The sequence below is a fragment of the Dipodomys spectabilis genome, unplaced genomic scaffold (assembly GCF_019054845.1).
Source record: "Dipodomys spectabilis isolate Male_0828 unplaced genomic scaffold, ASM1905484v1 ptg000329l, whole genome shotgun sequence".
Taxonomy (NCBI): Eukaryota; Metazoa; Chordata; class Mammalia; order Rodentia; family Heteromyidae; genus Dipodomys; species Dipodomys spectabilis.
The window spans coordinates 1,226,873-1,238,819 of record NW_024871006.1 but is presented as its reverse complement, the minus strand read 5'-3'; the positions used below and the strand labels follow the sequence as shown (position 1 = coordinate 1,238,819).

The 11,947-nt window shown below is 49.2% G+C and overlaps 1 protein-coding gene and 1 long non-coding RNA gene across 4 annotated transcripts in view; one reads left to right on the top strand and one right to left on the bottom strand.

The window, feature by feature from the left end:
* Positions 1–2,837: 2,837 nt before the first annotated feature.
* Positions 2,838–10,189, bottom strand: LOC122128328. 3 transcript variants are annotated; one of them, XR_006151413.1, is made up of 3 exons: positions 10,108–10,189; positions 3,997–4,114; positions 2,838–3,561 (listed from the first exon to the last, which is right to left on the bottom strand). It is a non-coding gene; the product is annotated as an uncharacterized LOC122128328 (long non-coding RNA). The 3 variants fall into 3 exon arrangements; XR_006151411.1 differs by lacking the exon at positions 10,108–10,189 and adding an exon at positions 9,078–9,438; XR_006151412.1 differs by lacking the exon at positions 10,108–10,189 and adding an exon at positions 9,258–9,438.
* Gna13 (G protein subunit alpha 13) overlaps positions 9,834–11,947 on the top strand; it is a 43,170-nt gene continuing 41,056 nt past the window's right edge. The window contains exon 1 of the mRNA XM_042702579.1: positions 9,834–10,258. Coding sequence (XP_042558513.1) covers positions 9,976–10,258 — 283 coding nt within the window. The 5' untranslated portion in view covers positions 9,834–9,975. The remainder of the gene's footprint in view (positions 10,259–11,947) is intronic.

Genomic DNA, 11,947 nt, shown 5'->3' with positions numbered 1-11,947 from the left:
GAACTTCTGCTACAGCTCCAGCCCAGACTGCCCACCTCAGAGTTCCCCAGAATGAAGGAGTGTCTCTCACAATCTCAAACTCAGAGCAAAGTCTAGGGTGGCCCATGATTCAGAGGGTGGGGCTGGAGTTAAAATTTACTTTGGGATTAAAACAAATAAAAATTAAAAAAAATCTACTAACTCCCGGCCTGGGTTCAGCTGTCTGCGCCTTGGGGGAGTCATTGCCTAGCCAGCAAAACTTCCTGGGTTCCTTAAACCTTTCCATGTCAAACTCATCCCCAGGCATGCAGCTCCAGAGGCTGCCTGGGCCTTCTTCCTCCACCTCCCCTTTCTAAAGACAGTGTCTGGTTCTAAGTCCCGTCGTGGACTTTGTCTTTGTACAGCCTCCAGAAGGATCTATGCCAGGTGCTATCTCTATATACCTGAGCCCTCCTCCTCCATCCTCCATCTCTGGTGTCTCTCCTCATTCCAATCTCTCTGGACACTAGTACCATGCAAATTCACTTGAAACAATGCACTTGACACCAATTCCTGCTCAAAAGTAATGCCAGTGCTTCCTATCCAGGGACAGAGTACAATCTCAGCATCATAACTCAGGATACGAAGTCTTCTCTGTCAGACTCCACCCTTCCTCTTCAGCCTCGGCGAGTCGGCTCTAAGCAAACTGGCTTCCACATGGTCCCATGCTCTTGCCAGGCACTCCTTGGCTCTCAGGCTATTCCACCTGCCTGGCTGCATATTAATGACCTAAAGTCTTGTCCCAGGAAATGACCTCTGGTTCCATCTAACTAATGAGCCATGGCTAGAGTAACTGAGGAATTTTGCATTTTCTTTCATGTTATTAATTTCTTTAACATCAAGACATACTTATCTTGCTCATTAGAAAACAGATGTTTGGAACTTGGTTTTGTGAATCTACTTTTTGTGTGTGTGTGTGTGTGTGTGTGCATGCGCACGGATGCATGCTAGTCCTGGGACTTGAATTCAGAGCCTGGGCACCATCTCTGAGCTTTTTTACTCAAGACTAGTGCTCTCCCACTGAGCCACGGGTCCACTTCTGGCTTCTTGGTGGTTAATTGGAGATGGGTTTCACAGATTTGCCTGCTGGGCTGACTTTGAACCGTAATCCTCAGATCTCAGCCTCCTGAGTAGCTAGGATTCCAGGTGTGTGATTCAATGGCCCCTGCCCCATTTTTTTTTTTTTTGGTCGGTCGTGGGGCTTGAACTCTGGGCCTGAGTGATGTCCCTCAGCTCTTCAGCTCAAGGCGAGTGCTCTACCACTTGAGTCACAGAGCCACTTCTGGTTTTCTGGTGGTTTATTGGAGATAGGAGTCTCATGGTCTTTCTTGCCTGGGCTGGCTTTGAACTGAGATCCTCAGATCTCAGCCTCCTGAGTAGCTAGGATTACAGGCGTGAGCCACCAGCGCCCGGCTCCATTTTTAAAATTTTTATGCACACTAATATCATTTAACATTTTCTTTTGGTACTAGAGATTGAATTTAAGGCCTTGAACTTGCTAGTTAAGTGTTTTACCTGTTGAGCCATGTCCCTTGATCTTTTTTTTGTTGTTGTTGTCATATGTGCTAAATTTTATTTTCTTTTTTTTTTTTTTTTTGTTTTTTTGGGGTCCGGTCGTGGGGCCTGAACTCTGGGCCTGGGCGCTGTCCCTCAGCTCTTCAGCTCAAGGCTTGCACTCTACCATTTGAGCCACAGCACCACTTCAGGCTTTGTTCTTATGTGGTGCTGAGGAATCGAACCCAGGACCTCGAGCATGCAAGGCAAGTGCTCTACCACTGAGCCACCCTAAATTTTATTTTCTAAGCACCAAAAACAAAAACTGGAAGTGGAGCTGTGGTTCAAGAGGTAGAGCATGATCTTTGAGCAAAAAAGCTCAGGGACTCCTGGTGCTGGTGGCTCATGCCTGTAATCCTAGCTACTCAGGATGCCTGCTTGGCCATCTTGAAAGCATTCTATGCCTACTTTCCAGATAAGAAAATGAAGACTATGCCCTTAAACGTACCAGGCCAATGTCTCTGCCTGAGCTTCGGATCTCCTTAGGCTCTCTTCAGAGCTGAGACTTTGGGAACAGTCACTCATGTGCCTATCTTACTCTCCTCGTTATGAGGTCCTTACCACCAGAAACAGATCTGACTGCAGAGTGTGAATGAACTTGAAGGAGAAAATGAAGAATAAGCAACCAGTGGAAGGGCTTGGGAAAGATCCAGGGAGAACATTCTGGCAAGGACAATAACTCTTAAGCTTCCTTAGGGATTGTAAAGACACCTAGTTGCTCCTTCCTCTAATAGTCTAAAATGAACCCTTCCATGTATGGGCCAAGCACATGTGTCCTATAATCTGGTCCTCATGACAACTTTGTACACAGCCATCTTCCCATTTTCCACTTAAGAAAGGGAAGACTGGGGCTGGGAAGGTGGCTCAGTGGTAGAGCGATTGCCTTGCATGTATGAAGCCCTGGGTTTGATTCCTTAGCACCACATAAGTGGAAAAAGCTGGAAGTGGGGCTGTGGCTCAAGTGGTAGAATGCAAGCCTTGAGCTGAAGAACTAAGGGACGGTGCCCATGTAGAGAGTTCAGGCCCCACAACTGGCAAAAAAAGAAAAGAAAGGGAAAACTTAGATCTATTAGGTGAGTTTCCACCCAAGTTCTTGCCACTGTTCTACATTTCTTCTCTGGAAGACAAAATGCAGAACAGACAATATAGTCTGAGCTACTCTGGTTTGGAAAGAATAGTGGATCACCTCTCTTACCTAAGGGACCTTTCCCTATCACAGCTCAAGAAGTCACAGGTGCAAAGTTGCCACACCCACATCCAGCCACTTCCTTTGGCTTTTATTTCCTCCTCTCAAATTCCTGTTGAGGACAAAGCCAGTAAGTGAAGCAGGCAAGGCAGCCTGGCTACAAGGCCTGTGTCCCAGGTCCCCTCTGCTGCCATTCTGACTCAGCAATTGCTGCCTTTCTCTGAGTCCTATCATGAGCTCACCTCTCTTTTCCTCAGCAGCTGGAGAAAGTGGGTGACATTATTTGTTCTAGGAAGCAGTCTGCCATCCTCTGACTAAAGTCGTATGGACTGGCCTCCTAGATGAGCCCTAACTGCCAATGGCACACTGGTCAGCAGTAAGCTGATGCCTTCTGGGGTTTTGTAGAGGCAAAGGCCAGCTCTGTAGGCAGTGCCATGTGACGGAACCTGCCAGCCAGCCTGGTATATGGGTACTGGGAAGTATGAGGTCTAAGCCTACAAATCCAGTGTCCCAAGGGAAAGATAACAATGACCACTGGGTTGGAAACAGAGGATTCTGGTATGCAGAAATACCTGGAGATTGCAGACTTGAACTTCCTTAGAGAAACAGAACCTCTGGTAAAGGATACTTGCTTGTGTCTGGCAAGTGGCATTTATAGGAAAGAAAGCATTAAAAATATCTCCTATCTTGAACTGTGGTAAAGGAAGCCAGATGTGTGGTGCACCTCTGTTTTCCCAACATCTGGGACAAGGCAGGAGGATCATCAGTTTTAGGCCAGTGTGGGGTACACAGCAAGACCATACCTGCAAACATAAAAATAAAAAATAAGCAAATGAGTAAATGTAAGGAAAAATAACCAAGAGGATGTGAACAGGGTTTCTGAGATTTTTAGAATGAATCTCAAGATCCACAGACAAGGCCTGGCACAGGTGGCTCATTCCTATAATCCTAACTCCTCAGGAGGTTGAGATCTGAGGATTACAATTCGAAGCCAACCCAGGCAGGAACATCTATGAGACTCTCATCTCCAATTAATCACCAAAAAAGCTGGAAATGGAGCTTTGGCTTAATTGGTTAAACAGACAACAAAACAAAATGAAAGATTAGGGCCAATGCCCAGACCCCTGAGTTCAAGCCCCAGGACTAGCATAAAAAAAAAATTATTTTTCAGGCAAAGCCTTTGTGTGCAATGTTACATGGACAGATAGGCCTGGGGATCAGTCTGATAGAGCACAAACCTAGGCACAAGCATTTCCAGGAGCTCTTGTATGAGTCTTTGAAACTGTATAGGTTTCTGATCTGGGATGAGCCAAGGTCTCAGCTGGTCATCAGTAGTTCACAGATCTTTTACAGAGGCTGAGAAAAATACAACCAGTAATTAAAGTCATGTTTTCCATTATTAACAACAACAAACAAAACCACCCACCATTCAACTCCACATGTCTAGTTTCATATGAAACTTTCCGCAAGAGGAGTTTATTCTGGTCAGGGCAACATCAGATTTCATTACAAAAGAAGTTTCCTTTTTAGGTTGAACTCGAATGAAATAATTGTGTGGGATTGACATAGCAGGTAAATACAGCCATAAGTAGGATTCCATTTTTTTGAAATATAATTTCTCCATTGGCCACCTGGAACCTCTTACAAGCAGCACTGAGCTCCAAAGCATGGAACATCTTACTCTATTCAGCCTAACAGCTGCGCAGCTTCAAAATGGCAGGCAGCCTGGAAGGATCTGGAAAAAACAGACCAACTAAGCAACAAACAAAACTACTGGACTCCATGGTACCTTGAGGCCAAGTACAGTTAGCTTTTGATCTTCCGTTGGAGCTCACACACCAGGCATTCTAGACACTACGACTAGTTTAGGAATATCAGGAAGAGCAGTGGACAACATCCACAGCTTTGAGTCCAGTTGGCCACTGTGATTGAAAGAAGGAGAGAGAGGAGAGAAGGGAGAAAGAGAGAGAGCAGAAAGAGAGGGAGAGAAGAGAGAAGGAAGGGAGAGATTTAAGCATTCCTTCCCAGTCAGCTTCTTGTCTGGCCAATAAGATGGAGGTTAATGCTGGGTGTTCCTACTAGGCTATTGTTAGCAGTGTAGTGAATGAGATAAAGTAGGTCAGAGTGTTTTGAGGCATTTAAAACATCACCCATATGTAAGAGGGTCATGTTCTGGAGAGCTTGGGAATTCCCTTCCTTTCCTGCTAGGGAAAAGGGAAGTGGAAGAAATCATGCCTGCTGGAGCTGTGAGAATATTAGAATCCATTTATTCTATATAGAGGGTTAGACACAAGAGAGTTGTGTAATGAAATTGCTGGATATGTCATCATCTTTATTAGAAAATGAACCCAAGGTTTAACTATCCTGTAATGTGACTGTGTTTTAAATAAACAGCATCTAAATGGGTGTAGTGAGTAGTTACCTTGGCAACCAAAGCATTTATTTAAATTATATTTCCCATCATTAAAAAATTTTTTTTAACTCTTCTTTGGAACTGTTCCTGAAGCCTCTGGCACATTCTTCTGACTAAGTCTGAGGGTGACACATTTTTTTGTCCTTTGTGGATAATCCTGATTTTCTGTAAACAGCCTAAAGTTATTTGGCTCAGAGACTGGCCAACAATCAAAATAATACCATTTTTTAAAATTAAAAATAAACCATGACTATAAAATAGGAGCATCTTTCTTTCAGTTTCCAAGAGATGAATTACAAGTCGATTCCAAGAACGGCAGTATTATCAGAAAGGGTTTATTCCCTCCTAAGGTGTAAAGAGGAGAAAAATCATTTAGAAGTGCATTTCATTTTTAGTCCCATTGTTCAAGACTGCCCCCTAAACTTTCAGCTTCCAAAAAGGATGCTAAAACTGATCTGGGTTTCCTGTCTTTTTAACACAGCTGGGGGTGGGGTGGGGTTTCTAAATTCTCTATTTGCATATGGCTCAACTGTACAGATGTTTCCAATGAACTGACATCTGGATCTATTGGCAACTTAGTATCCAGAAGATTTGATTCAAATCAGGGCTCAATACAATCTTTAAAAGTTTCAAAATATTTTCTTCACTGATGAAACAATGTATCTAAAGATTAAAATATCATCAACATCATTACACTGTAAACTGAAATAGCTTCTAGAGTAGATTAGCTTCTGGCATGAATAATTAAACTTGTCCCTGTTATTAAAAAAAAATAATGGCAGTTTTTTCAGTACTTCTTTTGGTGGGGGAGAGTGTATGTGTTGGTCCTGGGGTTTGAACTCAGGGCTTGGATAGTGTCCCTTAGTTTTTTTGCTCAAGACTGGTGTTCTACCAGTGATCCTACCTACTCAGGAGGCTAAGATCTGAGGTTTGAGCCACCAGAGCCCTGTTCTAGTAGTGGGGTTTGAATACAGGGTCTCGTGCTGGCTAGGCAGGTGCTCTAGCACTGTGCCACTTTTATTCACTAAACATTACACACTTTAACCTTCTAGGTTAAATGGAACATATATTTTCCTTAATTCATTTTTTTTTTAATTCTGTTTTGTTTTCTGTTTTTGTCAGTCAGTCATGGGGCTTGAACTGAGGGCCTGGGAGTGTCCCTGAGCTCTTTTACTCAGCCTAGTGCTCTACCACTTTGAGCCATAACGTCACTTCCAGTTTTTGGGTGTTAGTTGAAGAGCCTCAAAAGGACTTTTCCTCCCTGGGCTAGCTTTGAACCGGGATCCTCAGATCTCAGCCTCCTGAGTAGCTAGAATCACAGGCATGAGCCACTGGCATCTGGCTCATTTGATTTTTTTACTGTGGCAAATTCATACAGCATCATTTTGACCATTTCAAAGCATGCAATCTAGTTGCCTTCACTAGTGTTCCACATTCAACACCATTTATCTACTTTCCAAACTGCTCGTCACCACAAAAGGAAACCTTGTACCCATTGAAGTCACACACACACACACTCTCCAGCCCCTGACAACACTTTTTTTTTGTTTGTTTCTGTAGATTCAGTTACTCTGGACATTTAATCTCAGAAAAACTATACATTATGTGGCCTTCTTTTTTCATTTAGTGTATTCTCAAAGTGGATTGGCAATGTATATCAGGACTTCATTTCTTTTTGTGACTGAATAATTCCATCACATAGCTATATCACATTTCCTTTAACCATTCACTGACTTAGAAGCCTCTGAGCTGCTTTTACCTTTGACTATTCTAAGTCGTGTTGCCATCAACACAAGTGAGCAAGTTTTTGTTTGGACACCTGTTTTCAATGACTTGGGGGTATGTACGTAGAAGTGGGATTGCTGGGTCATGCAGCAATCCTATGGTTTACTGCTTTTTAAAAAATCCTCACCCCCCCCTCCTTAAAAACAAACAAACAACTACCATTAGTTATGTGAGGGAGGACTTCTATTGAAACATTTCCACATGTTTACAACAGATTTCAATCAATCTCACCCTTTCTATCACTCTTGCTTCTCTCCTTCTCCCCTTCTTAATACCATTTCAACAGCTTTCACTGAACCTCTTCATACTGTTTTTATGTTCTATATTAACTTCTTGAGGAACCACTGAATCTTGACACAGTCTCATACTTATATTCATATCTTCCTCCTCCCTCCTCTTCCCCTCCAAGATCTTACTATATAACTAAGGCTGGCCTTGAACTCCCCATCCTCCTTCCTCAGCTTCCACAGCACTGGGATAATAGTTGTATACCACCACACCTAGCTGGCTCATTTCTATGCTCATATTTTACAAGGTGTCTTGGTCATCAGTTAGAAGACACAGGGCTAACCAAACACCCAGGCTGGGCTCCAGGTGGTCTCTTTTTCCGCAACAACTGATTAGAAGATTCAGGCTCTCTCTGAGCCAAGCTTGTTCCAAAGCAAGGCTCCACATAGGCCTTTGAACAGTTTTTCTGCTGCTTTACATGTCACAACATGAACTGGCTGGGCAGGAATAACTTCCTGCCTCCTGGGCTTCCTTGCTTTTCCTTTATGCTGCACAGATTTCAGGAAAAAGATGTTAACTAGCCTAACTTAAGAGGCTTCTCTCCTCTGACTTTACTGAAAAGTCAGATGAGCAACTGGAGTCAATGTAGAACAGAGCTTTGTCCTAGGTAGAAGCTAGTCCTTCCATGGTATAAGAAGGCCTGCATAACTCTGATACACAATGGAGAGAGCTTCCATCCAGGCTAGACCTTTACCATACATTTGACCTGACAGCACGGCCTACTGGTCCTGACCCTGGCAACTCACAGATGCAGGATGATGGGCCATCCCACTCTGTATAGACTGTCTACTTCACGGCCCTGGCCAGCACAGCAGGAGATAATCCAACTATAGTGACTGTTTATAGATTGTTTACTGCAACCATTGCATTGAGTCATGAGGCCTCTCAGTCAGGAACCCAAGCCCAGACAGTAACTGATTTACAGTACTGAGTTTGCTCTGATTTTTAAGTTAAACTTGTCTATATGCCTTCGACAGTGCAGACCCAAACTCTGTTGGCATAAGGAAGTTATTGAGCCACAGAAGCCCAAACCAAGGAGCATTATGTTGCACTGAGAAACCCAGACAGACAAATACTAAATACTAAGAAGGACAAAAAGCCGGGTGCCAGTAGCTCATGCTTGTAATACTAACTGAGATCTGAGGATGGCTGTTTGAAGCCAGCCAATGAGACTCTTGCTGTCTAAACTACTCAGAACAAGGTAGAAGTGGCACTGTGGCTCAAGTGGTAGAGCGCTATCTTTGAGCACAAAGAGGCTCAGGGACAGCACCTAGTCCCCGAGTTCAACCCCCTAGGATGGGCCAAAATAAAGACATTAATTAGTTGGATGCTAGTGGCTCCTGCCTGGAATCCTGTTCAAGAGGCTGAGGTCTGAGGATCTTAGTTCAAAGCAGACAGGGCAAAGTCCAGTGAGACTCTTATTCCCAATTATCCACACACACCACGTGGCTCAAGTAGTAGAGTGCTAATCTGGAACAACAACAAAAACAGAAAAATTAAAAACTGAGGGATAGTGTGAGGTCCTGAGTTCAAGTCCCAACACCACACACACACACGAATGCCAACGCTGGTTTCTGAGGTCTTTGCTACACAGCCAGGTTGCCAACTCAGCCGTGGCTTTTCTCCTGGCAGCCCTGGCAGGTGCCCTGGCCCAACTCTACCGTTAGAACAGTGAACAACGAAGCCCCTGGCTGGGCAGGAACACGAAGATGTGCCTTTTGCAAATCCCGGTCCGTGGGCTTCTGTTTCCTTGCTGGGAGTGTCGGGTTTCGGGGGGATCTCGCCATGACCTCACCCCCCGCCCCGCTCCCCGCGATTCCGGGGGAGACCCACCCAGGGCGCCGCAGCTCAGTCCCTCCACGGCGGCCGGGCACCGCCTCGCGCGCGGCCCGGGCGAACGCCAGCACCGGAGCCCCGACGGGGGTCGACAGTGACGGAGGGCGGGGGGGAAGGCCTGGGGACAGGGAGAACTCCGCCCCCCGACCTTCCGACCTCGGAGGCCAAGGGTGTCACCTGCAGAGAACGCGCCGGAACCTTGCAGGCTCTCCGCTGGCGCCTGCAGGTGAAATAACTTCCCCGAGCGAATGTCACCGGCCCCGGGCACGTGGAGGTGACAGCCGGCGGCGGGAGCACTCGAGGGAGAAAGGGCGACCCCCGCCCCTCAGCGCCCCAGGCCGGAGCCCAGGCGCGCGCCCTGCGCGTCACCGCGCGCGGTAAAAAGGAAACAGAAAGCCTGGCTCCGCGGGCGCGCGCCGTGCCCGAGTCACGTGACCGCCGTGCGGCTACTCCCCGCGGGCGCGTGCCCGGCCGCAGGCACGCGAGCCAGGGAGCGAGCGCGTGATCCGCCGGCCAGAGTGTGGGGGGGGGGGGGGCGGGCAGGGAGACAGCGGTGAGCGCGGCACTCGCGGTGTACGCGCGCGCCCCCGCGAGGCAGCGTGCGCGCCCCCGCCTCCGGGGCCACCGCCCCTCCCGGGCCCGCCCTCTCCTCCTTCCCTCCCTCTCTCCCTCCCTCCCTCCCTCCCCCCTGCCCCCCACGGCTGGCTCGGCCCGCCCTGCCCGGCCCGCCCTGCGAGTCAGTTCGTGGTTCCCTCCCTCCCTCCCCGGGCGCGCTCGGGCCGCCGGCTGCGCTCCCCGCCCTCGAGCCGCGGAGCCGGAGCCGCCCGGCGCGGGAGGAGGCGGAGGCGGTGGTGGAGCCGCAGGGGCCCGCCGAGGCGGCGGCGGCGGCGGCAAGATGGCGGACTTCCTGCCGTCGCGGTCCGTGCTGTCCGTGTGCTTCCCGGGCTGCGTGCTGACGAGCGGCGAGGCCGAGCAGCAGCGCAAGTCCAAGGAGATCGACAAATGCCTGTCGCGGGAGAAGACCTACGTGAAGCGGCTGGTGAAGATCCTGCTGCTGGGCGCGGGCGAGAGCGGCAAGTCCACCTTCCTGAAGCAGATGCGGATCATCCACGGCCAGGACTTCGACCAGCGCGCGCGCGAGGAGTTCCGCCCCACCATCTACAGCAACGTGATCAAAGGTGCGGGCGGGCGTGCGCGCGCGGGCCGGGCCGCGGGGCCCCGGGCGGCGGGACCCCGGCCGGCGGCGGCGGGCGCGGGGCCGGGCACCGCCCTCCTCTCCGCCCGGTCCCCGGCCGGCGCGCGGACCTCGCCCAGCCGGGAGGTGGACCGGCGGGGAGGGGGCGCGCCCGGGGTCCCTCCCGCCGCCGCGGGCCTCGGCTTCCCCCCCCCCGCCCCCATCCCACGGGGAAGTGAGGCGAGCCGGGAGTCGGGGGGTGCGGGTGACCTTTCCTTGTCCTCCTCCCTGCTGACCGGTCTCGTCTCCGACTCGGATCTCCCCCCTTCCACCCCCCCCACACCAGCAGGTCCCTCCCCAACCCGAGCCGTCAGGTTGCCCGGCTTCCTTGGGCCGCTAGCTGGGCAAAGGGGGATGGGGGGGGGGGGGTTCTGGAAGCGTCTGAGTAGAGACAGCTCGTGTCGAGGGCGTGGGGTGACAGCCCTGGTGTCCTTTGCGGAGGGGGTGGCGGCCAGGGATGTGAGCTTGGGGGTGACTCCGGGGAAGAGCTGCCCCGCCGTGAATCTAAAACAAACCCCATCCTGCGGGATCTTTGGCCCCAGTGTAACAGGATGTTTGCCCGTAGGCTCGGGCCGTACGCTTCACCCCGCGGGGCAAACGGGGCACCCCTGCGGGCTCCACGGGGCGAGGCGGTGCCCTCCTGGATCCCTCGGTGCAGGTGGCGGCGGCGCGTCAGGTTTGGGGCTGGAGAATGGCAGCTGCTCTTGTGTGACAGACCCGTGTGGTTCCTAAGTGAAAAGTACCCCGGCTCTTTATTGCTGGGCCTTCCAAAGAATCGGTGGTGTTTTTGATTTGTGTGTGTGTTTTTTTAAGTTGTAGCCTTTTGAAGCAGCAGCAGCAACTCTCTGTAGGTTACGTCCCTGTCAACCCTGTTTGATCTAGGAGTAATGCTGTAACGTGCAGGTCTTTTCAGATTGTTCTATCTATAGGGGTTCACATGTAGGAAGTACATAGGCCACGGGGCTGGTACAGTTTTTTCCTTCCAGGGCTTGGGGAGAGGAAACTACCTGAGGAGGGAGGCAGAGTGGGGCCAAGGCAGTCAGAGGAACTCACCGCTCACTTCTAGCTCCTAGCCCTGGGATCCCTGCAGTTAAACTGTCAAAGACGGTTCTATTTATCCTGCCTTCATGTTTAGCACAAAACTAATTAAGGTCTCTTTCACGGCCTCCGATTGTGCCTTGCCAGGCCCTAATTTAAGGTACCTTTGTTATCCCCATGCAGTTGAACTTGAGGGAATTATGTTAATGAATAGTCAACCTGCTAACTGTGAGCCAGGTAAGCACCTGGTTCTTAATGTGCACGGTGTCCTAAGTGTGACCTTGGAGCATCGTGGTGAGGTGTGCTAAGTCACTGGGTATTCATTTTTCTCAGTTGGTGTGATCAGAAAATTGACAGCTAAGATAGGCCAAATTGACTACTAAGATAGACCAAAGGTAGTAGTTTAGTGATAGAAATACTAAGTTTGAACTAATCTTTGTTATGCTGAACACTTTGTGTGTGTGTGTGTGTTTTCTCCCCAGTTGGGTCTCTCCCTTTTAGGGAAATCTAAAGCTGGCCTACAACTTAGACTGATTTGAAGGTTGCACTGGGAGAACCATTTGAGTTTTGATGTGTTGCTAGAAAGACTTGTTGT